The sequence below is a fragment of the Martes martes genome (genome assembly GCF_963455335.1).
Source record: "Martes martes genome assembly, chromosome: 8".
NCBI lineage: Eukaryota > Metazoa > Chordata > Mammalia > Carnivora > Mustelidae > Martes > Martes martes.
In genome coordinates, this window is record NC_137895.1 from 19,464,951 (window position 1) to 19,491,215 (window position 26,265).

General features: G+C 33.7%; 1 protein-coding gene across 7 annotated transcripts in view; it reads left to right on the top strand.

Moving 5' to 3' along the window:
• Positions 1–26,265, top strand: part of NUP37 (nucleoporin 37) — a 44,926-nt gene that overhangs the window by 1,651 nt on the left and 17,010 nt on the right. For 6 of the 7 annotated variants that reach the window (XR_013967325.1, XM_080812302.1, XM_080812304.1 and 3 more), the window contains 3 exons: positions 8,215–8,339; positions 11,902–11,974; positions 13,984–14,078. Coding sequence is in view for 6 of the 7 variants with exons in the window: in XM_080812302.1 (XP_080668428.1) it covers positions 8,215–8,339; positions 11,902–11,974; positions 13,984–14,078 (293 nt within the window). In the remaining variant the exon portion in view is untranslated. Of the gene's footprint in view, positions 1–3,169; positions 3,274–8,214; positions 8,340–11,901; positions 11,975–13,983; positions 14,079–26,265 lie in introns of all 7 variants that reach the window. The other variant, XM_080812306.1, reaches the window with a different exon arrangement.

The following is a 26,265-nucleotide window of genomic DNA, read 5'->3' on the forward strand; positions in this document are numbered from 1 at the left end:
AATGACATGAAGAACTACAGAGGAAGATATTTCCAGTAATATATGCCTGAGATTTGTGCATACATTAAATAGGTGGTGAAAAAAAAAAAAAGACTATGAGGCTTCTCTTTTTGCCTCGTGTTTGGAAATGGAATATTCTGGTAATTGAAGGTTGTGACTAACTGAACATTTGGTATGTACAAAGAAAATTAGGTCTCAAATGAGACCTGAGTAATTACATAACCCAGTTTTTCTACATTCCACTTTGACATAGGAAACAAACCTAAAGAATGATCCTCCAGGAAATTTTACAGCTGTCATGATATTCAGCTTCTGTATTAGTATGCTCTCGTGCTTTTTATACATCCAAAGCATACAACCAGTGTATACACAGTATGGGACCCTATTAATTGAACAGGCAATTTAGCATAGTCATTAAGACAATGAACTCTGGAGCCAAAATGCTTAGGTTTTTACTTCTGCCTGGCTTTACCTCTTAATAACTATATGACCCTGAGCAGGTACTTAACCTCTCTTCTATAAAAATGAGGAAAATAATACTTAATAGCGTTTTGTGAGAATGTAGTTAGTATGTCATGTGACATTCCTGGAAGGCATCTGGTACAATTTATATATATATATATATATATATATATATATATATCATATACACACACACACGCATATATATATATATATATATATATATATATATATATAATTTAACTGTCATTAATCTGGTCAGTGTTAGCCCCCAGCACCGGCCCATATTTAATCACCAAAGCAAGATTGCGTTGTGGTGAGCACATACGATGTTTTCTTACATGAAAGCCAGTTCCACATGTGAAAGAGTCTAAACAATGTGAGTTCAACCCTTAGAAATTTTGGCTAATAATTTGTTTACCAGAATATTATTCCTAAAACAATATTTCTCAAATTAAGGTTAATCGGTGAGGTAATTTGGCATTGGTCAGTTTTCAAAGATTTAAAGTAACTTTACCACTAAAGTAGTACTATTATAAACATTATTATTTACTCTTTTACTCAGGAGGCAGTATTTTATTTCAGTATACTGTTTTGGCATCATAAATGCAGTTTAGCATTTTACAGTGCATTAAGTAAAGTTATACAAAATTGGACTGCATGCATATTTATGCTAAGGAAAAAGTATGAATGAAAGACTTCATTTTTTTGGTGTCTGAGTAGAATACAAGAGCTCTTACATTTTCCTGCATTGTCTCTTAGGATTGGGGTAGGAATTGCTAGCTTTCAGGCTAAGTGACCCATGGCCTGACCTTAGCTGGACTACCTAGTTAGGATCATAAAAAGTCCACATGATTAGGAGAAATAATATAATACACTCTTGAAAAAGACTGATGGTAAAACCATTTTTCTGGTGCAGGCTACTAACCCACAAAAGAATAAAGGAGCTCCCTACAGGTGAAACTAAGTTTTCATTACTTTTAAAATTAAGAACTGAACACAGAATTGTATTTAAAAAAAAAATACTGAAAAGATATGTTTTATCTCTAATTTATGTTCAGCTAAGAAATGAGAAAGTCAAGAAGGGAGGAAAAAAGTCAGGAAAAAGAAAAGGTGATGAGTGGCAGAGAGAGAAAAAGACAATGGAGAAGAAAGAACTAGCAAAAAACATTTGTATTGCTCTGTCATGTCTTGCACATTGTCCTTGTTGATCCTCAGACCTGTCAGATTGACAATCTAGGTCTTACAGCCAAATTACCTAAAGAAAGAATTAAATTTTATTAACTTGGCAAGTTTCTGTGCCAAGTACTGGCAATAAAATTAAGCAACTGTCCCTGTCCAGAGTTTCCATTGTATGTCAAAGAAGTTCAGGGATTTGTATGACTAGTAAATGAAAAAACAAGCTGTAGACCCCATTTTATAAACCCCTTCTTTTCCTTTGATGCTGCTATTCAGATAGATTGAAGCCATAATTCTAACAGTTCTGGAGGAGATTTGAGTCCCAATAATTTGCCCTTGAGGATTCATAATATATTATCGTTTCCCTTTAAAGTTATTTTGTTATCTAATTAAACACTATTAAGCATTGTTTCTATTCTCTCATGTTAGAAACTTCAAGTTCCATAGCATCCAATTTCATGCCTCTTGTCCGAGAAAACTAAGTAAAAGTAAATTGAATTGAAAGTTTACCACATGCCTGTTGGAAAGGCAATCCTCACTCTAAGACTCTTAGGAAAACACTGTCAATACAGTAGATTTAAATGTCAACAAAGCATTTTTCAGAATCTTATGGTGTTCTTTTGAATATGTTGGAAATTTGAGCTGAATGTTGTACTATTAATTGGTGTCATGTATTTGTCAAGTATTAAGTGCAAAACAGAACTGGTAATACCTTTGTTAAAAAAGCAAGGACCCTGACCCCAAGATGTTTAAGTGTAAAACCATCCAGTAAGAAAACTGTTATAAGAAGTCCTATGTGCGAAGGGTAGAGGGAACATGAAAGTTTCAAAATCTATTCAAAGGATCACCAATAACAAATTGGGAACTTGAATTTCGAGAACATTTGATTTAAGCAAGCACATTGAATTTATGTAGGACGTGAAGCTGAGAAGAATACCTAATGCTTTGAATGATAAACTCCACTTAACAAGTATTAATTGAGCACCTGGTGTATGCCAGACACTGTGCTTAGAATTCAAGTATTTAATAGATTGGATTAAAGTGCCAATTTGAACAAGCTAAAATTTAATAAAGTCTTAAAATGATAGACTGCTGAAGCTAAAAGGGACAGTTGTGACTTAACAGTTTTTAGTCACCTGGATGTTCACTATGAAACAGTGCAATGATTAAACTGCCAAAAGGAGTTAATTCAGTGCTGTCCAATAGAAATACAGTGTGAGCCACAAATATAAATTTAAGTGTTATAGTAACCACATTATAAGAAGTAAAAACCAGGTGAAATTAATTTTAATGTATTATTTTACCCAGCATATCCAAAATATTTCATGTGTAACCAACATAAAAAATTAATGAGATATTTTATATGCTTTTTAAACTAAGTCTTAAATCTGGTGTGGATTTTGCACTCTATAAAGTATACATGGTTTGAACTAGCTGTATTTCAAGTGCTTAATAACCCCATGTGGCTAGTGGCTACCACATTGGACAGCATAGCTCTATATCCTTTAATCTTTACTTCATTTCTCAGCAGTGTATGTTATGATGCAAATGAGATAACGTATTTGAAGACATTTCAGAATGGTATTAAAATGTTTAAAACTGCCATGTGAAAGAGGGATTAGACTCAGAATGGTAAATATATTTTGTGTTATTTGTCAGTTCTGTCTTTGGTGAAGTTGTGGCTTATAGTGCTTTAGGACTGACACTGAATCTTCTTTGGATGTGTTCACCTAAGATCAGCTGTGGCCAAATACTTGTCTTCACTGAAGTAGATTTCATCTATATGGTTCCAGGTAGCAGAATTTGGAGCAATTAGTAGAATTTACATGAAAATAGATTTGGTTTTAATGTTAAAGAGAGCTCTTTGAATTAGAACTTGAATTCTAATTCAAGTTCTAACTTGAGTTGAATAAGCTCCCCCAAGAAGTAGCTAGTTCCTTGTCACTGAGAATGTTCAGAGAAGGGTTATGCAGACTCTCTCCAGATGTTATATAAATTCAAGTATGAGGTGAAAGAAGTGGACTAGGTAAACTTTACAGTCTCATCTGACTAAAATTCTGTATTTGGCCTTAACTGGGTATGGTGGGAGGGCCTGCCAATTTCAAACCCTTACAAGAGCCCTTTCATCAACCTGGCTTTGCCCCAACCTCAAACACACCAGAGCCTTCTATAATGATTTGTATTGCAGCAAGTTTTCCAAAGGATCTTAATTTCCTGCCTATACAATACTGCCTACACCCCAGACTAAACCCAAAATAGCATTTGTCTCTGCCTATACCACACACACACCCTGGCCTTTTAGTTGGCTCGGTGGCAGACTTTGCTGCCAGGAAAAAAGGTTTCACTGGTAATACATAAAGCTCAAGCTATACAATCCCTGGGATTTCTTTATCTCCACGGCCACCCAATAACTCTATATATACTTTGGGTAACAAATTATAGGACCTAATTGTCAACACTGTTGTTACAGTAGCAAAGTAATCTGTGTTTTGATGGTAAAAACTTCATTTTTAGAAGATTGATTTGTCCAGTGTGGAAAAATAGATGTAATCCAAACTATGAAGTCAGCTATGATTAGGCTCTTAACCTGATTTTAAAATTGCTTAGTGGTTGCTGCCTTGGCATATCTGGCTGTTAGCTATACAGTTATTATACACACAGATTATGAAGTAATAAAACTTGACAGTGTTTTTCTTTCCTTGATAAGTACATTTCTATTTCCTATTTTCATTTATGGAAAAACTTATGCTATTAACTCAAGTTTGTCTGAAATTTAAAGTTATTTTTCAAGGGGCATTAGAATTATGTAGAGAAAGCCATGTGGAATGTATTTGTGAAATGGCTTTGCTAGGATCCCAAAGACATTTTATCCTGGAAAAGTCAACACATTCAATAGGATTCACTTAAACCTTGCGTTTAGATTCAGGATGAATGGAATTCTTAGAACAGGCCTTCAGATAATACCCTATCTATGTAGACATATGTATCCCTTAAGTAAGTTTCACCTGCTCTGGATTTTTCCCCTGGTGTTATTTTATAATTCTATAAACTTATAAAAGATAATTGTATCACTTAATACAGAGGAGTCCTTGGAAAAATTTGTCATGAAAAATTTGCTGCAGTCTCTAGATCCAGTTGGGGTATTGATTTAAATAACAAAACAGTTTTTAAACTTAATATTTTCAAGCCTATAAAAAGTATTTTAAAATATATGTTATCTATATAAGGTATAAAGAGCAATAAAATAGATTCCTGGATGCCTACTACCCAGCTAAAGAAATAGAACATAAGTAATTCTTCTGAAGCCCTCTGGGTATTCTTCCCTTACTGCCTTTCCTTCTCACCTTCAAGTGGTAACTATGCCTGAAATTTTGTGTTGTTGATTCTTTGTTTTACTTTATAGAGTTACCATATATGTAGGTCTTGCAAATGAGTATACTGGCTTTCATGTTTCAAATTTTATCAACGAAATTATTCTGTATTTTTTTCTTCTACCATGTGTTGCTATTAACATTGTATTTGTTAGGATACTCCATGTCAAAATTCATTTGTTTCCATTGTTGTATGATACATTATGCACATATAGCATAACTAACCTATCTATTCTTCTATTGGTTATTTGGTTTATTTTTAATTTTTTACTCTTGAAAATATTGCCAATATGCATATTCTTTTGTCTTCTGTTTGTGTTTTGTTACCTCCTCTTTTCATTGTTTTCCTCCCTGATAATTTGGAGGTTTTGCGTGCTGTTTCTCCTCTTTTAATGGTTGCCAAAGACACTTTACCATGCATACTTAAACATCTAACTTCTGCTCAGATCATGATCCCAGTGTCCCGGGATCAAGCCCTGCATCCAGCTCCCGGCTCAATAAGCCTGCTTTCCCCCTCTCCCTCTGCCTGTTGCTTCCCCTGCTGTGCTCGCTTTCTCTCTCTCTCTCTCTCTCTCTCTCTCTCTGACAAATAAATAAAATCTTTAAAAAAAAAAAAAACCTCTGTAACTTCTTCAAGAACAAAATAAGGATCTTTGACTCTTGAACTATCACCCCCTCCAGATTCATATACTGTCATATTTTAGTCCTCAGTTGTTTTTCTTTTCATTTTAAGCCACAAATTATGTGTTATAGGGCTAATATTTGTTTAGATTAACCCATCTGTTTGCCTTTGATTTTTTACTCACTGTTCCTTAAATCTCAGGTCTTCCTTCTGGGGTCATTTTGTAGTAAAGGGTGTAATAAAGTACACCCTTTACTACAAGAAAAAGTTTATTACTAAATTCTTTATGTAAAGGGCCAGATAGTGAATATTTTAGGTTTTTCCAGCCACTTACAGTACCTGTTGCAAATTGTTCTTTGTTTTCTACAACTCCTTAAAAATACAAAAATGAGGGGGTACCTGGGTGGCTCGGTCGGTTAAGCGCCTGCCTTCAGCTCAGGTCATGATCCCAGAGTCCTGGGATCAAGCCCTCCCTGGGCTCCCTGCTCAGCAGGGAGCCTGCTTCTCCCTCTCCCTCTCCCCCGACTTGTGCGCACACTCTCTCTCTCTCTCTCTCTCTCTCAAATAAATAAATAAATCTTTAAATAAATAAATAAATAATCTTTTTAAAAATCTATATATAATTTTTATATATATAAAATTTATATATAAAATTCTCAGTTCATGGGCCGTGCAAAGCCAATGCATAGACCAGATTTGGCCCAGCCATAGTTTGCCATCCTCTGCTCTAGGAGATCTTTTAGTGAGGGTTTGCTGATGCTTAAGTCTTGGTTTTTGTTTTTCTGAAAATATATTTAATACAACTTCATTCTTGAAAAACAATTCACTCTTCATATATATTTATAAATATATAAATATATTTAATACAACTTCACTCTTGAAAAACAATGGTTGTGTGTATAGTCCTAAAGTTTTTCTGCCATTGTTTTGAAGATCTTATTCCACTATTTTCATGCATTTGTTGCTTCAAGAAGCTATGTGCCAAGAAGTCTATGGTTCTAATTCTTTTATAGGAAATCTCTTATATAGGAAACCTGTCTTTTCTTTCTGGTTGCTGTTGCTAAAAGCCCCATCCTCGTCCTGCTTTCTTTTCCCTCCCTCCCACCTACCCTCCCTCCCTCAGTCTGTATGTACACAAACACACAAATTGATATCATGAGAGTTTGTGTGTGTATTCTGAAGTTGCACTGTGTTGTATCTGCCTGGGGATTTTATTTAAGCTGTCTGGGACATATTGTTCTATCTAAATATATGTATCGGTTCCTGTCATCAAGTATGGAGGATCCTTTGCTATTATCTTTTGATCTTCAAATATTGCCTCTTCCCTCATTCCCTCTATTTACTCCTCTACAACCCAAATGAGATATATAGTGGAACTCCTCACTGAATCGTTTTAACATTTTTTTTGTCTTCTCTTTTCTGCATTCTGAGTAATTTTTTCAAGTCTGAATTCCAGTTGCTCTAAGCATTTTTTTCCTTACGATATTTTAATCTAAATGTTTTATTTGGTTCTTTTTAAAAGCTGCCTAATCATTTTTGGTAATCTCTTGTTGCTTACTCATACTTGTGTTTGTGGTTCTTTGTTTTCACATGTTTGAGTACATTTGTGTAAGATCATATTTGATTGAACTATATCTGTGGTAACTTTTTGAGACCTGGGTAGAGGTAGTTCATCCAAAGAGAATTTGCCTTTGTCAGGTGCTCTGGGCCACTACCAACATATGACCATTTTGAAATCAATTGTCATTTTCTGGAGGACATAATTAATGTGAATTCAAGCCACAGACTCATATTACAGCCAGCTAATGGTAGAGATTTCTCATAAGTGGCTTTTCTCTCTTAGCCTTCACCTATGGTAGATATTTTGCATGGCACTTTTGGTTTGGGGTTTTTTTTCCTACTTCCCCTTTAAAGGACCTGGATCTATGCAGAAGTCTCCTATCATCCTTCCTTGTGCAGGCACTAAACTTTGTCTTTTTTTCCTGCAAACTGAACCTGTTAGTTTTTGGATGTGGACAGAAGTACTTAAGATAGCTGCATTACATTATTTTTACAATGGGAAAGTTTTTCAGGTGATTATCCCTATTTCCAGACCTAAATACTTCAAAATTCATTTTTTCCTCATCTTCCCATGAGTATAAACTGAAATTACTTTAGTAGTACCAAAGTAGGTAAATAAGCTGACTTTAAATATCTAAACCAGAATCTTGTGTCCAAAAGACTTAATTAACCAGATTGTATTAACATATTCACTATTCATAGTCCATAACAATATTAGATGAACAATTTGTAACATCTTACATATGTATAGTGCTATATATAATGCTGTGTAAAAAAAGTAATATATTTACTGTTTGTTTTTAGTTGTCCTATAGAGTTTTCCATGAGACTTAGACAGTTTTCGCTATTTTTGTTGTCAGTGTTGCTCAGCTAACCAGTTAAATCTCTATATCTAAACTGTTTCCGAACTTCTCAAAAGAATATATATGGCCTCCTGATGAATTCTTCATTATGGTAAAATCAGAATGTTATAGTGTTTGTTTTCGTAACTTCTTAAAAACATTTACTGTGTGTGCTTAGGAGGAAGAAGCGGACATTGAAGGAATTCAATATAAAACACTACGAACATTTCAGCATGGAGTCAGGGTCGATGGCATAGCTTGGAGCCCAGAAACTAGACTTGATTCATTGCCTCCAGTAATCAAGTAAGTTTAAAACTATTAAGTGCAGTATTTATTAATTTCCTTTATTTTAAGTGATCTGAAGCCTTTGATGATAAGGACTTTTTTTCCTCCATTTCCATTTTTCCCAATTTCAGATATTAGATATTTTAACATTGGCCATTATTTCTTAATTTAGTCTTACTATGTGAATTTGTGATTTAAATATGCAACATGGTAGTGATGCCTTGAATATGTGTCGGGGCCTGACTACAAAGCTCTTTACTTGAGTTTCATCTGAATCATTTGAAGTCTTCACAGATTCTTCACTGAGTTTACCACTTATTGAAAGTATAACTGTTAAAATAAGTAGATTTGATTGAGTCATTAATGAACCTTACTGCTACACAGAGGCCAGTGTCACATTTTTTGTTTAACAGTACATAAAACTACAACTCTAATCCTTGGGCTTCAGTTTTTATGAAAGCATTGAAAAGAACAATTCCTTTTTGAGAAAAATCTTGACAGTACCTGCTGAGGCCTTCTTCACAAGGGCAATATGTGTCAGATTCTTTAATGTTTGTTATGAAACACTAACCTTGCTTCCACAGATACCAAATCTAAAAGATATGCCTTCTTTTAGTAAACAATATAGCAACCATTAGTTAGCTCTTACTGAACTAACCTAATTTTTTTTTAATTGAGGGATAATTCACATACAGTGAAATTCTCAACTTCTGAGGGTACCATTTGATCAGTGTTGACATGTATACACTTGTATAACCCATATACTGATAATACATAGCATTTCCATCACTTCAAAAGTTTCTTAGTACTCCTTCCCAGTCAATCCTTGTACCCCATCTTCTGCCAAAGCAACCATTAATCTAATTTTCAGAAGTTAATTTTGCCTATTCTAGAACTTCATATAAATGGAATCATACAGAATATATTTTTGTGCCTCGTTTGTTGTTTTTGAGATTTATTCGTGTTATAACTACCAGTGATTCTTTTTATTTTTGAAAAGTATTCCATTACATGGAATAAATACCACTGTTTATCCATTCTCCTCTAAGTAGACACCAGACAGTTTCCCGTTTTTAGCTGCTATGATTAAAGTTTCTATGAGCACCCCTGTATATATAGCTCTTAGTAGATACATGGTTTCCTTATTCTTAGGAGTAGAACTGCTAAATCAAAGGGTGGTTGAATGTTTTTTTAACATTTTAAGAAAATACCTGTTTGCATAGTGGTTCTACTGTTTTATATCCCCACCAGTTAATCTAGAAATGTTCAACTTGCTCTACCAGCTCTTCAGCATTTATTGTTGTCAGTCTTTATTTTAGCCATTATTTTTGGAACCACAATTACATTTCCCTGATGACTCATGATTTTGAGCACTTTTTCATATGCATTCTATTTCCTATCTAAAGAATATTTGCCTACAACAAGATTGTGAAGATGTTCTGTTTTCTTCTAGAAGCTGTACAGATTTTAGCTAACCGAATTTTAAATAATCCACACAAACAACACTTGTTAATATACATATATCATTGTTAATAGCTAGTTTGCTGCTCATTTCCTTTTATATTAAAAGAAAGTGTTTACAAAATCTGGAGTTAAACAAGAGTCAGTTAGTTTCTGCATTTTTTAGCAGATTTTGAAAGCTAGACAAACTATCTTCTTCCATGGTTCTGCTTGATGCCTGTTTTCCTGTCCTACTTTAACGTCATAAAATGACATATGCTGTTATTGTTTCATCTTTTTTGTTGATGTTGCTTTCTGGTAAGCAGCTTCAGATTTTTTCTGCAAATATATATGATAAATTCAGAATATTAACCAGCCATCAATTTTAAAGACAATATTTTTAGAGCAAGCTGACTGCATAGTTTTGTTTTTAAATAAATCAAATATTTTATTATAAAACATTACACATTTACTGTATCAAATTTGGAATATACAAAATATTTTTAAAGGCCATTTCTATACCCAGTATCCTATTTTTTCATAAATAACTTCACACAATTGTGATTAAACTATATTTGTATTTATTTTACTTTACTTATATATATATAATATAATGTATGTCTTATTTTACTTTAGATACATATATATGTAAAGTAAACTAAGAAATAATAAAGTAAAATAAGAAATATATACATCTATGTGTATGTATACATATATATACACACACACATAGATGTATATATGTGTGTATATATATACACACAAACGCACATAAAGTATAATACGTATTAAGATGACTCATTGGGCGCCTGGGTGGCTTAGTTGGTTAAGCGACTACCTTCAGCTCAGGTCATAATCCTGGAGTTCCAGGATCGAGTCCGCATCAGGCTCCCTGCTCAGCAGGGAGTCTGCTTCTCCCTCTGACCCTCCACTTCTCATGCTCCCTCTCATTCTCTCTCTCTCAAATAAATAAAATCTTAAAAAAAAAGAAAGATGACTGAGGTATAACTTGGTGTCTGTCTTATCGTTAGCTTAACTTACAGCTAGAAAGAACCCACTCCTAGTGTTTTATCTTTAGCATTTAGTTACCTTCAGTTCTGCTCTCTCTCTCTGTTCATCCCCACTTGCTTTTCTTCACACTTGCTGGAAAGTAATGCTTCACCTTACTTCTATTCTTTGAGGCTTTATGGTTTAATTAAAGGATGGTGTAAATATACTTACCATGTATAAACTCAAGCAGCAAAGTTTGGAGAAAAGTGGAACAACATAAAGTTTGCCATAAAGTTGTGTGTGTGTGTCTGTGTTTTTTTCTTTTTTTTTTTCTTTTTAGTAAATAATCTTTGACCCCTGTAAGTCCTTTCTTCTCTGATGTTCTTACTGAACTTGGCCTTACTCTTCTACTAATAATTTATAAACCTTTGGCTTGGGATATTTCTTTTAGAAACCTTCTAAAGTAATCTTTTTCTATTTTAGAAATGATATTTTGAAGAGAGATTTTTAAATGATTTCTTATGACATAAGTATGAGGAGATCTACATTAGGAGATCTCACATTAGTAATGTCGTTATAGCAAGTCTGTTCTAGAGTTTCCTCTGGATGTGAAAATATGAATATCTAAAATAATAATAGGAGAAATTCAAAGGAGAAGAATTAGGTAGATAAGCTTTGCTTTTTAGTTTTTCTTACCTTTTATTTGTGTTATGAAATACAGCATACATGCCAAAAACTGCAAAAAAAGTACATACACAGTTTATTATAAAACTTTTGTTTTACTATTGTATTATAAAACAGACACCTGTAATGATCACCCAGGTCAAGAAATAGAACATTCCTAGCACCCAAGGTCCCCACTGTGCCCCTCCCAAATCATCCTTCTCCCTTACCCTTAAAGATAATTAAGCTCATGATTATTGTGACAGTTATTTTCTTTCTTTTTAAAATAGTTTTATCAGCTATGTATGCATTCCTAAAACAATATAGTCTATTTTTTCCTACTTATGAACATTCATACAAATGGAATAATAATATCTTTTTTTTGTCCTGCTTTGTTCACTTAGCATTATGTATGTGAGACTCATCATTGTCTCTGCTTATAAGCTCTAGTCATTGATTTGTGTTGGTTTTGTTTTTTTACTTCCAGATTTTGTACTTCAGCAGCTGATATGAAAATAAGATTATTTACTTCAGATCTTCAAGATAAAAATGAATATAAGGTATGTTGACAAGTATAATTCATAACTCTTTATTTTAAAACTTTTTTTTTTCAATATTTTATTTATTTATTTGACAGAGATCACAAGTAGGCAGAGAGGCCGGTGGAGAGAGGGGGAAGCAGGCTCCCTGCTGAGCAGAGAGCCTGATGCAGGGCCCGATCCTAGGACCCTGAGATCATGACTTGAGTCAAAGGCAGAGACTTAACCCACTGAGCCACCCAAGCTCCCCTTAAAACATTATTTTTGCCTTTTTACTTGGATTTATCTCAATTTGAAATGATGTTTAAGGGGTGCCTGGGTGGCACAATCGTTAAGTGCCTACCTTCGGCTCAGGTCATGATCCCAGGGTCCTGGGATTTAGCCCCACATTGGGCTCTCTGCTCAGTGGGAAGCCTGCTTCTCCCTCTCCCCCTCCCCTTGCTTGTGTTCCCTTTCTCACTGTGTCTCTCTCTGTCAAATAAATAAATAAAATCTTTAATAATAATAAAATAAAATGATGTTTAATTTTCATCTTTAAAGTATTAACTCAGGATCTCATTTACTCTATTTTCAGCTATAGTAAGGACTACAGATTATAAATCTGATATCATTTATTAAAATATTAGGCACAGCAAATGAGGGAGATTTAGAAATTCACATTTGGGTATAGTAAGAGTATTATAGATATGAACACACACAATGTTGAGAGTCAAACTTCGAGAGAACCAATGATCAGTGCAGCATGTAGGGTAAGGTGGGATTATAAAGCGCTTAAGAGCACAGACACAGAATCCAGACTGCCTAATTCTATCATGTTAATAACAGTATGACTGGTCAAGTTCCCAATTTCTTTGTGCTCAGTTCCTTATCTATAAAATGAGCATAATAATAGCATCTGTCTTATAAGGTTATGAGCATTGATTGACTGAGCTAATTCATACAAAACAGAACAATGTTTTGTACATAGTAAGTTCTATATATGTGTTTTCTTTTAGTACAATAAATAACCCTGTAAAATAAGAGAAAGACAAATACTGTATGATCTCACTTATAGGTGGATTTTTAAAAAGCCAAACTCATAGAACCAGAGAGTAAAATGTTTGTTGCTGGGGGAGATGGGGAGATGTTGGTCAAAGAGTACCAAACTTCCAGTTATAAGGTAAATAAGTTCTGCAAACCGAATGTGCAGCATAATGTGTATAGTTAATAGTATAGGTTATATACTTGAAGTTGCTAAGAGCGTAGATCTTTAATGTTCTCACCACAAAACAAAAATGAATTTCTGGGTTGCTGTGATTATGGGCTTCTAATACTAACTTGTCTCCAGTGCTGGCAGTTACGTAGAGGAAGTAAATAAAGACCCCATAAGGTGAAATCCATACTATGTTTATTAAGTAGTTAGTATGCAGAGCAGTAGGTATGACTTGGGGTTCTATCTCAGTGCAGTGCCCCTAGAAATTTCTTCTAGCTTTAATTTTTATTTAAGCTTTATGTAACAAGTAAGAAAGGAGGTAAGATGAGGACAGGTACAGTAAAAAAGTGTGTGTGTTTTTATAAGAAATGCATACTAGAAAAGAAAGATCAAGCTAATAGCGTGTGTTGAATGATCAGCTTCTTTCCAAGATAAACCTTCCAGAAAAAGTGGGTGTATAAATCATGCCTTAAAAATAGCAGATTGCGGGACACCTGGGTGGCTCAGTGGGTTAAGCCTCTGCCTTCGGCTCAGGTCATGATCTCAGGGTCCTGGGATCGAGTCCCGCATCGGGCTCTCTGCTCAGCAGGGAGCCTGCTTCCCCCTCTCTATCTGCTTGCCTCTCTGCCTACTTGCGATCTCTCTCTCTGTGTCAAATAAATAAATAAAATCTTTAAAAAAAAAAAAAAAAAAAAAAAAATAGCAGATTGCTTAAGAAATATTTATAGAAAAGGGAAGCATGCAGTGAAAGCTTTTAACGCAGTGAAGTAAAAATATTAGGTAGAAATTTTGTAGATTTCTTTTCCTGTATTCTTACTACCTTTTCCCCTGATGTCAGGTTTTAGAGGGCCATTCAGATTTCATTAATGGTTTGGTGTTTGATCCCAAAGAAGGCCAAGAAATTGCAAGTGTGAGTGATGATCATACCTGCAGGTATGTTACTTATGTTAAAACCACATTTTTCAATTTTCATCCTATTTTAATGAGAATTACATTATAAAAATTACAGAAAATTTAGCTTCTGTATATACTCTGTAAGATGTTGTAAAAGATGCATACTTTATTTAAATTGTAAGCATGGCACAAACATGAGTTTCAAAACTGGTGAATTCTAGTTAATGGAAACTTCCCTCTCTGCCTCTTACTGTAGATTTGTATATTAATGAAATTTAAATATGTATTGTGTCAAATTCTCCAATATTGGGTAAGAGCAGTAAGATAATAAAAGGCAATTGCCATATTATGAAGTTATTTCACAGATCCTGTTTGATAAGTTAATGTTTATAAATGAATTGCAAATCTCATTTGCTAAAGTAAGACTCACAGGAAATTTCCTGTTTTGAATAATTTGGAAGTCTCTATGTAAGGCTTTCTGCAGATATAATGCATTTCAATATCCTATTCTTCAACTCCACCCCAGTTTGGAATGGATGAGATAGCTATGACATTTTTTAATATTGCTTAAAGCTAGAGAATATCACAAGTAAACAACAAGATGACAGCAAGAGTAGGAGGTGGAAATACGCTGAGGAGTTAGGAGTGAAATGGAGTTCTATAAGCATGCCAATTGCTTCACTTGCTTTAACAGTACTATGCAGGGGGGGAACACAGCTCTGCTATTTTATATAATTTTAATGTTTGGTAAGACTATATGACAAAATCATTAGTATTCATAAATATTTGTATATATATATAAAACCATTAAATATGTGTCCTTTCACACTGGAAGTAAAGCCACTGGCTACTTTTTAAATTTTAATCATAATAGCTCATCCTTTTAAAGTTATAGAGTCATAGGCCATTATTCTTTATGTACTGCCTGTTAAAATTTTCATGTCAAGGACATGAAAGATTTACATGCCATTAAGATTTTAGGGCCTCAAGTGTTACAAAACCAAGTTTATATAGAGACCTGAAGAGTAAATAGGATCATTTTTAAGTAAAAAGTTAGATTAGATCACTAGATATAAATAATGACATTTTCGTTCTCTAATTCCTGGACTTCCTAATCACAAGCATTTGGAATAATGAAACCTGAGAAGGGGGAAAATGAGTGCTTTTGAAAGCCAAGGAATAGCCTCTGAATAGTGAACAATAGCCAGAGACCTGGGATTACATTCAGTGGTCTGTGATTACTTTTTTTCTTGTAGTAGAGTTTTGGGTTTTTGTAGCCTAGTAAAATTGTCCTAAAATTTTGGGACTGACAGAAGGTTGCCAATTTTTTATTTTGTCAAGTAATAAGAATTTTAAAAGGTCTACTGCCTTCTATTATTACCATCATTTTTTGAAAGTAAGAACAATATTACTCTAAAAAGGAGAAAGGCTTAACTTCAAAGTAAGTCCTTTAAATAAACATAACTTTTTTTAAAAAGTACTGTGTTGTCCCTAATTGCCTTATTTTGCTAGACTGTGGTTGATGATGTTATTGTTCAGCAAATACTTATTCTCCCTCCCCCTTTCACAAGAATGGAGGAGATTTTCCCACACCATTGGGCTTAGCTGTGTGACTTGTTTAGGGCGACACAATGTTAGCAGCTGTGATGCAAGCAGATATTTAAATGATTTACCTGGTTTGTCTTGACTTACTGTCCTCTGTCTTCTATAAGATGAGCATGTCTAGATAGCTACTGGTTTCTCATTGTGGAACAATGGAACAAATATGGACCCATCTGGCATTTTGAAATAGAGCTTCCCACAGACTCATGAGCAAGAAATTTGTGCTTATTTTTGTAAGCCACTGAGATATAGGGGTTGATAACATCATTTTAGCAGTAGCTGGGGAGGTAAATTTAGAATTCATTAGCTTAGTTCACCAATGAGAAGTAAGGGACAGTTCTGATTGGCCATTAAAGTCAAACCTTTTGGGCCAAAAGGAGTATAAATAAGACTTTTAAAAGAAATAGCATAAATCAAGAAGTTTAAGGAAGAGTAGTAGGTATCATACACTCTCATAGTAACAAAGGAAAGAAGGAATTCTGATAGGATTACAAGAGAAAAACATTTCAGTACAACTGTCTTCATTAATTCAAAGTATAGAATTGCCAAGTTACTAATAAAGACACCATCCAAATGGCAACTACAGTTTGAGCAATGGAAATAGCTATTTATATCCTAGGAATCATTCCTATCACTATACTAAAGAAATCCTACCTATTAGTTTGGATCTGCATGTTTCACTTGTTCACTTGGACAAATAAAATCCTTGTCCAATTATAAGCAGAGCCTCTTTCATCTTGGGAGTAGCTTTACATGCAGGTAATACCATGCTTAAAAAAATACATGCTCAGTAGAGTAACTAGACTGAAGGTCAATAAGGAACTAGAGGATTTGAATAACATTATAAATAACTACACCTAACAAATGTATACAAAACACTTTCAGCATCAGCAGAATGTACATTCTTCTCAAGTGCACATGAAACATTCTCCAGAATAAACTGTATGTTAAGCCTAAAAATAAATGAAATAAATTTTAACAGATTAAAATCATGCAGAGTGCCGCCTTTGACCACAGTAGAATAAACTAGAAGTCAGTAACAGAGAAAAACTGAAAAATCTACAAATATGTGGAAATTAAGTATCAACCTATAAATAGTCAAAGAAGAAGAAATCATAAGGGAAATTAGAAAGTACTCTGAGGGGGCGCCTGGGTGGCTCAGTGGGTTAAGCCTGTGCCTATGACTCGGGTCATGATCTCAGGGTCCTGGGATCAAGCCCTACATCAGGCTCTCTGCTCAGCAGGAAGCTTGCTTCCCCCTCTCTCTCTGCCTGCCTCTCTGCCTACTTGTGATTTTTCTTTTTCTGTTAAATAAATAAATAAATTCTTTGAAAACAAAACCAAAAAAAAGACATATTTAAAAAAAAAAGTACTCTGAGATGACTAAAAGTGAATTAACAACAAAATTGATAGGATGTAGCAAAACAGTGCTCAGAGGGACATTGTGTCTGTAAATACCTACATTGAAAAAGAAGGAAAAAGAGAAGAAAGAACTTGAATCAGTAACTTCAGTTTACACTTCAAAGGAGCTAGAAAAAGAAAAAAGGAAACCCAAATGTAGCAGAAGAAGGAAAATAAAGATTATAGCAGAGATAAAATAGAAAATAATGGAGAACTGATGATACCAAAAGTTGGTTCTTGGAAAAGATGTAACAGAATTAGCAAACCTTTGGCTAGACAGAATATTCCAATTAGTAAAATCAGAAAAAGTGGGACATTACTACCAACCTTACAGAAATAAAAAAGATTTTGAGAGAGTATTATGAACACTTACACACCAGCAAGTTCACCTAGATGAAATGGCAAATTCCCAGAAACACAAAATTCAAGAAAAAATGAGAATATCTGAATAGATCTATAACAAAGAGATTAAGTCAATAACCAAAAACTTCCCAACAAAGCAAGCCCAGGATAAGATGCCTTATTTGTGAATTCTACCAAACATTTAAAGAAGAATCAACACCAGTCTCTCAAATACTTCTAGATAATAAAAGAGGGGACATTTTCTAAATCATTCTATGATGCCAGCATTATCTTGATACCAAAGGCATCACAAGAGAACTGCAAACCAACATCCCTTACAAATATCGATGAAAAAATCCTCAACAATATCTATTTAAAATTAGAAAGCTCTTAGAAGATAACGTGGGGCAAATCTTTATGACCTTGGATCTGGCAGTGATTTCTTAGAAATGACACCAAAGGTGAATATAAAAACAACAAACTAGATATAAATTGGACTTCATCAAAATTTAAAACTTTGGGCATCAGAGGACACGTCAAAGAGCAAAAAGACAACTCACAGAATAGGAGAAGATATTTGCAAATCATAACTGATAAGGGTCTCATCCAAAGTATATAAAGAACTCTTACAATTGAACATTAAAAAGACAAACAAAAGACAACCCAGATAGAATTGTTGGGTCATTATATTGTACACCTAAAATTAAGACAACATTATATGCTAATTATGCTTCAATAAAATAAAGACAAAACAGACAAATGTCTTGAATAGACAATTCTCCAAAAAAGATATAAGCTAACCAACAAGCACATGAAAAGATGCTGAGTGTTATTAGACATTAAAGAGATGCAAATCAAAAGCACAATGAAATAGGGGTGCCTGGGTGATTCAGTTGGTTAAGCAACTTGCCTTCGGCTCAGGTCATGATCCCAGAGTCCTGGGATTGAGTCCCACATCGGGCTCTGAGCTCCACAGGGAGTCTACTTCTCCCTCAACCTTCTCCCCTCTCATGCGCTCGCTCGCTCGCTCGCTCTCTCTCTCTCTCTCAAATAAATAAAATCTTTAAAAAAAAATACAATGAAATATTGCTTCACACTCACAAGGATAGAAAAGAACAAACAAAAATAGAAAGTAACAAGTGTTGGGAAAACTGTGAAGAAATTAGAACCCTCACTCTCTGCTGGTGGGAATGTAAAATGGTATAGACACTGTGGAAACATTTTAGTCATTTCCTCAAACAGTTAAACATGACCCAGCAATTCTATTCCAGGGTAAATATTCAAAAGAATTAAAACAGGTCTTCAAACAAACGTACAAAGGAATATTCCTAGCAGCACTCTTCACAATAGCCAAAAGGTAGAAACAATCCAAATGTCCAAGAACAAATGGCTAGATAAACAAAATGTGGTATATCCATATTTTGAAACACTATTCGGCTCTAAAAGGGAATGAAGTACAGATACATGCTACAACATTGATGAAACTTTAAACATTATGCCAGGTGAGAGAAAGTAGACATAAAATATTCTCTGATTCCATTTATATAAAATCTCCAGAATAAAGTAATCCATAGGGACAAAAACAGATTAGTGGTTTCCAGGAACAGTGGGGGTGGAAGGGAATAGAAACTGCTCAATGGATACAGTGTTCCCTTTTGGGATAATCAAAATGTTCTGGAACTGGAGAGTGGTGATGGTTCCATAACATTGGGAATGTACTAAGTGGCCCTGAATTGTGCCCTGAAAATGGTTAAAATGGGGAGTAAAATAAAATAAGTGAATAAAATGTCAAAAATTTTTAAATACTAAGCTTTATTATATAAAATACTATAGTCTGTACAAAGGAATATTACATTATCACATATATAACAAAAGAGACTATATAATAGGAGCAGGACTACAATATAGATTCTTAACATTTGTACTATAAAGAGCAGAAGAAATATTTCTCTGACTCAGTGCCAACTTAAAATAATTTTTAAAATAAATATATTTTAAAATACGTACATTTAGGGGCGCCTGGGTGGCGCAGTGGGTTAAAGCCTCTGCCTTCGGCTCAGGTCATGATCCCAGGGTCCTGGGATCAAGCCCTGCATCAGGCTCTCTGCTCAGCGGGGATCCTGCTTCCTCCTCTCTCTCTGCCTGCTTCTCTGCCTACTTGTGATCTCTGTCTGTGAAATAAATAAATAAATAAAATCTTTAAAAAAAATAAAATAAAATACGTACATTTAAAATATATGTATTTTCTAATGTTTGACTTTGTCGTTTCAGAGAGACAGAGTATTATAATTAGCTAGATTTATGGTCTTAGGGACATCATTTCAAAACAATCTATCTCCTGAACAGGTTCATAAGAATTATGTAGTTTATTGAAATTGCCAAATTCTAAATCAGACAGTAAAGGTAGTTCTTACTTCTTCTAGTATGTCAGTCTAGGGATTAAAAAGTTGTCACTTGTTTATCTCTTGTTATAAAGAACAAATAAATGTATTGAGAATAAATTAATCTATAGACTAGTTCATTCAGTCAGCAAATAAATATCTACTGTGTGCCAGGCACTGTGCTAGGTACTGTGCTAGGTATTTTTTTTCTTTCTTTCTATGGGACAGTGGGGGAAAGAGTAGAGGAAGGGGTGGGGGAATCACTGACTTATTTTTAAGCCTGTGACTAATCATTTCAGAACCATTTCAGGTTCTCCAAGACTGACAAAGAGATTTTATTTTGTATAAATGAATTATAATATTAATAGCCAAAGTATTACTAAATATTTTATTGTGCTTTACTGTATGTTAACCACCACTCTAATTACCTTACCTATGTAAATTTAATTAATTTTTACAACAACTCTGAGATAGGTACTATTTTATGCTCATTTTATATAATGGGGATACTAAGAGGCTAAGTAATTTGTGGCAAGGGACATATCTGCTGTTAAGTCGAGGAACAGGCATATCAGGCAGTCTGGCCAGTACCTGCATTCACCTGCCTGAGTGACGATTTTCAGGTGTATCCTAAGAAGATGGTATTCACATTTAAAAATATTTTAGCTCTTTCTTCTCTGTATTCTTTGATATAACTTCATTAATTCAAACTGTGAACTGAGGTGCTACTCATACTCTGAAATATTATTATAGAAGATGATAAATTAAATTTTATCTAAGCTTCCATGTAATTTTAGTATTCTGTGATTATGCAAGTTTGTAAGAAAATCGAGTTCTCATTTAAATTAGCAGTCCATTATCAGCCCCAATATCCCCCTTTTAAAATAAATATTTTACAGTGCCAGCTATACAGTCTTAAATGAAACTCATGAAAATATAAGCTATCAAAGTATAAAATCATCAAAAATATTTAGTGCCTTTATTGTATTATACATTTCTATAAAAAGAAAACAAATTGTTATAGAGTACCGTTGCAGTGTGTATATACTCAGGACTATGTAAGAAGACAAGTGAGATAGTCTTTGTCCCTCTTTACAATGAATAAAGTTGAATATGAGAAAAATAAGATGACAGGAAAACGTAAGGTAGAGGCAAGGCTGCCAATGCACAGTCCCAGGGATTTGGTTTGCATAAAGTACAATGTAAATAGTGCCATCTGGAGTGCTGCAGTGTCATAGCCCTGAGTAAAGCTTCAGTTATTAGAATAAAACTCACGTCATTAGTAATTAAAAAAAAAAGTGAAAGAGGGAAATAATATTTCAAAGTAGAAATAACACAAGACAAATTATAGAATGTCAAGTTGAAAAACTAAGGAAGGATAATTGTCTTGCAAATCAGTCAGTTTTTATACGGATAGTATCAGAATAATTAACTGTTGTACCATGGGATGGGATACTAACAAAATTTGCAAAAACTGTATCTTCTATCTTGAAATACCCCCACCTTTTGAGGTATTTCTAAATTTCATTCTCATTTAATGAATCAATCCATTTAATCCTCAGAAACCTTATGTGGTAGGTTTTCTTGTTATTCCTTTTATATAGAGGGGAATTCCAGGCAATCTAGCCTAACTACATTATGCTGTTTCTACTTTAACACTCTTGAAGTTTTAGTCTTTTTATATTATTGAAAAGACAAATGTTCAGATTACATCTGTGTTCTGATCAAAATCAATCATTATGTAGGGATTTAATAAAATGGATAGAATTGTAGTTAGAGTCATGTCTGCAGAAGTGTTTTCTGCTTGTGAAGAATTTATAATTTTTGAAAGATACCTTTGCTAAAACATTCTAGTACCAGTTCTTGAAATGAAGATGGCATGTTCCTTCTTTATACTTCGTTAGCCCAGTTTATAGACGAAGAAGAGTAAAGAGAAACAGACTTTTGTAGAGGATAAGGAAAATTATTCTAGAGGAGACTGCTCTGGCCTTTGCACTAATAAGGTATTTTGCAGGGTCAGCTTTGTTTTACTGCCTTAGAGTCATCACAGCATCTAGAAGGATGCCCTTGTGGCAGGTACTCAGTGAATGGGTGAAGGAATCAATGCCACTCTGTACCTATCACAGCATCTTATTACCACCAAACAAAGCATCTGACAGATGTGTTTAAGAAAAATACCCAGGTAAATCATGGCGTTGCTAGCCATTCAGCCTCATGTTTGATACCATTTCCTTTGTGGTCCTTCATCCTGTCCACCATATTCAAATACATGTGTATGTATATGTATGTATGTGTATATGCCATGCACAGGGAAATGACAGTACTGATGTTCGTAATTATGACCCAGCATTATCAAAAGAAGGTTAAAATTAATATAATATTTGACAAGTAAATAAGTGCATATTCATTTAGAAAATTAATTATTCCATACATAACATAAAAATGGTAGTTAAGTACTTAATGGGTTAAGGTTATTATTTTAAAAACTCACTAATAAAGAACATCTTATTCCCAGTCAGTGCCAAATAACAGATGTTCTTGTATATTAAAAACAGTACCGTTCTGTAAGAACAAGTCAGATCAACAAGTATTTATTAAACACATTTAGTATAGCCAACATTTAGTACTTTGGGGGATACAAAAGAAATAAAAGACCCAGTACTCACTATAACTACAAAGGATGTCAGAAGTAAATCCCTTTCCTCCTCCACCCCCCCCAATAGTCTTTTTAAAATATTAGACAAAATTTATGGTGAAGGAAAATTGGCTTCTAGAAACCAAGGAATTCTTAGTTTAAGACTAAAATAATAGAAACATGTAATGTGCTATTCATTTTGTCTATAAAACATGGGATATTAGTAGCTGTCATGTTCCAGCTGTCATCATTTTTAAAAAGAATGGGAGAGGGGTAGCATATAAAAATTAAGGGTTTTTTTGGTTTTGGTTTTTTTTTTGTTTTTTTTTTTTTAGGAATACAACCAAATCACTGGATAAGGGAATACCAAATTACCTAAGATATTCACTAAGCCAATTGTACTGTTTTTTGAAAAATTGTATAAGAGGAAAAGGAATGTTTATCAAATGTCTTCTGTGTACCCTAGATTACCATTGTTCATGTACATTTGAGAGTCTTCAAAATCCATAACTAAGTTGGTTTCCTACCCCATCCCCACCCTAAATGGGATCACAAAATACATGATCTGTTTAAAAATGGTCCTTGCGGGGCACCTGGGTGGCTCAGTCTTTAAGTGTCTGCCTTCAGCTCAGGTTATCCCAGGGTCCTGGGATCGAGCCCCACATGGGGCTCTCTGCTCAGCAGGAAGCCTGCTTTTCTCCCTATCCCACTTCCCCAACTTGTGTTCCCTCCCTCTCTCTGTCAATAAATTAAATAAATAAATAAATAAAAACATAAATAAATAAATAGAAATAGTCCTTGCAGGAAACAGAAAGAAGGGAACTGAGAACCTTCAATGAAGCATTCCTTGGGAGGTTAATCCCTATTCAGGAGCAAATAAACTGTGCCTAAATAATTCCAGGTACAAAGTGAAATCAGGAGAATTTATATTCTTAATTATAATGTTATGATTAAGTAATTGCAGAAATAAAGTTCTCTGCTTGTCTTCTAAAATTCCTTGTAATTTTTGTAACATTTTGAATCAAGACCAATTATTGCACAGTTTTCACAAGAGCTTTAAGAATGGAATAAATAAAGTTTGTGTTGGGTTTGGTAATAGTTTACCTCTAATGAATGGAACATAAAGATTCTATGTCTTTATAAGAACTGTCCAAAAGTTATACTAAAATCTGTTGGTCACATTTGCAGACCTTTTTTAATTCAATGCAGTGAAATAGTATGTTAATGCAAGATTACAATAAAGTTATGAAGTGATGCAAGACTTTTCTAAACTTTTATATGATTGTGTACTGGTCACACCACTCTAATATTCAACTTTGTTCTCTCATGTCCCATTGTAGATGAAATACAAAACCAGTATTTCATAAAATGTATTACTGTATCAATGATTGCAGTAATTTAAGCTTGTTTTATGTGGCCCTCATGTGGTTGCAGTAAGTGAATTGTATAAATGAGAATCAGATCCATAAACGTTTTTCAGGTTTGTTTTGAAAGTCCATTTATGTCACTAATGAGGACTACTTTCCCTCATTTACAACAGAATAGTCAAATTTTAGGTTCTAAAATATATCGAAATTTTTCTTGGAAATAATGAAATGCTAATATTTCCTGGATAGTATTAGTGGTGTTTATGTTAGTTAAAGGAAAGGTCCTTTTACTCTGAATTCCTTGAAGATGAAATCATTATATATGATCTGTTTGAAAACTACCATATTGTATTTCTTTGCAGTTGAGAGTTTAAATTTGAGGTTTATTTTTAAATGTGACAAAATTTCTCACAATTCCTGTCCTTCAAAAATCTATCTGTCTATGTAAGTTAAGATCTTAATTCTCCACTGGGGCAGCCTCAGCTAGTTGCTCACCTCTGTGATGATAAACTTGTAGTTTCTGCCGAATTTGTTTATAATTTCAAGAAAACGAAATGAAGCGACAACATGTGAGCTTGTAAGATTTTTTTAACGCCTCTAAGGTTTTGCGAAGATTTACAATAGTAGATTATTTTATGTGTGGTATAGTTGGTTTGTTAGTGTTATGTTTGAAACAGGCCACCTTTGTCTCCCCTCTAAAATACATACAACCTTTGATTATTAACTCTATTTTTGACTCATTTTTTGTTTTTGAAGGATCAAATAATAAGCAAATGCAATTATCTCTCATTTACATCCTTAATAATTCTTCTTACACTCAAGTCAATAAAACTTCTGGTAATCCATTTCTTTTATCATTAATAGTAGTATATTAATACTACTTGCTTAGTAGTCTCTAGCATTTAAAAAGAAAAACCAAAATTAGTCTAATCTTATTTCTCAATATTTTTTCTCAATATATTTGAAATACTGACACATACTGAAAGTACCCTATACAAAATTCTTATTTTATATTATCATGGCATTTTGTCAAAGGCTTTTTCCCAGCTGACAAAGTTTATTTATTCACCACACTAACCTATCATACCCACGGTCAAGATTCGCCCATCTAATCCCTAGATTTGTGCCTTCAATAATGTGGTTTCTCACCTCTGAATTTCTTTTGCACCTAAAACCAGAGATTTTAACACTAAATTGCTTTGTAATTTGGTTTCACTTCTTCCTAATTCTACATTCACTTATTAAGGAAATATACTGTTTTCCCTTTTTTCGAATTATCCCTATGGTGATGAATAACTTAGTGATCGATTACTTGGAAGTGGGAAGGAAAAATCTTCATTTTGTTATCACAAAATTCAATGAAAAAGGGGTTTGTTGTCTAAGAATATTGGAAGTCCCTTTCTTGCACCCAGAAACACTGTAAAGTAGCTCGTCCTTTTTTTTTCTTGCTCTCATATTTAATTAATCAGTAACAACTCATGTGATCCAGTCAAGTCTTTTAGAAAGATTACAGTTAGTATTTTTTTGGCTTTACTGGTTAGAGAAGGCCAAATGGATACAGATGTGTCATTTAATGTCATCCATTCCTTTTGTCTGTACTGTCAGAAACATTTGGTAGCAGAAACTTCCTTCTTAACAATGAGATGCCAATAAAAAATGGAGAACAAATAAAAAGAACAGAGGATTACCCAAGAAATTTCCTTTCAAATTCTCAGAGGAAATATCTCCCTCTATTAATTGTCAATTTAAAAGACCCTTGAGAATATCTAGGATATCTCCGATATGCCAACACCCAATTTATGGGACCTTTTTATTGATTAAATTGGACAATTACATTTAAATACCATATGGTAGGAATACTTAATGTTCTCCCGAAAAGCACTCAGCCTGAAATGAGGCAATAATTTTAACAATAAACTACCAAAAGTAATGTGTAATTCACAATGTTAGATCTGGATAGCTCTCCATCTGTAAATTTTACAGCTAAAATCTAATAAGAGTTCAACTTAGGACCATAGAGTTGGGAGGGCTGGAGGTATTTGTTATAATTATAGTCAAATAGGGTCAGAGTTGTCATTTATTTTACTTGAAGAGGGATGCTATCTGTATTACAGTGCTCTTTGGTTTAATCTATAGTATTGACTTCTTAATAGGTCAATAAACAAATTTTACCTTAAAAGCTTTTTCTTTAAAATTTCCCATGTAAACATTTAAATAGGTATACAGTATATTTCAAATAGCTCCTGATTTTTGGCCAAGATAGTTTAATAATGTTGTGTTTTTAAACTTTTATAGTCTATTACCTTTTCAAGTGCTTGATTACATCTATTAAGAAGGTTATGAATCCTAACAGCTCTTCTTTTTTGGTGACGTACTTCTTCATTGAAAAGTATGCTGCTGTGGTTGTAACTAACTTTAAGTAGCTGTACTCATTATAAACAAATTTATTAGCAATAAATTTGAAAATATTAATATGAATTTTCAAATTTATTAATTTG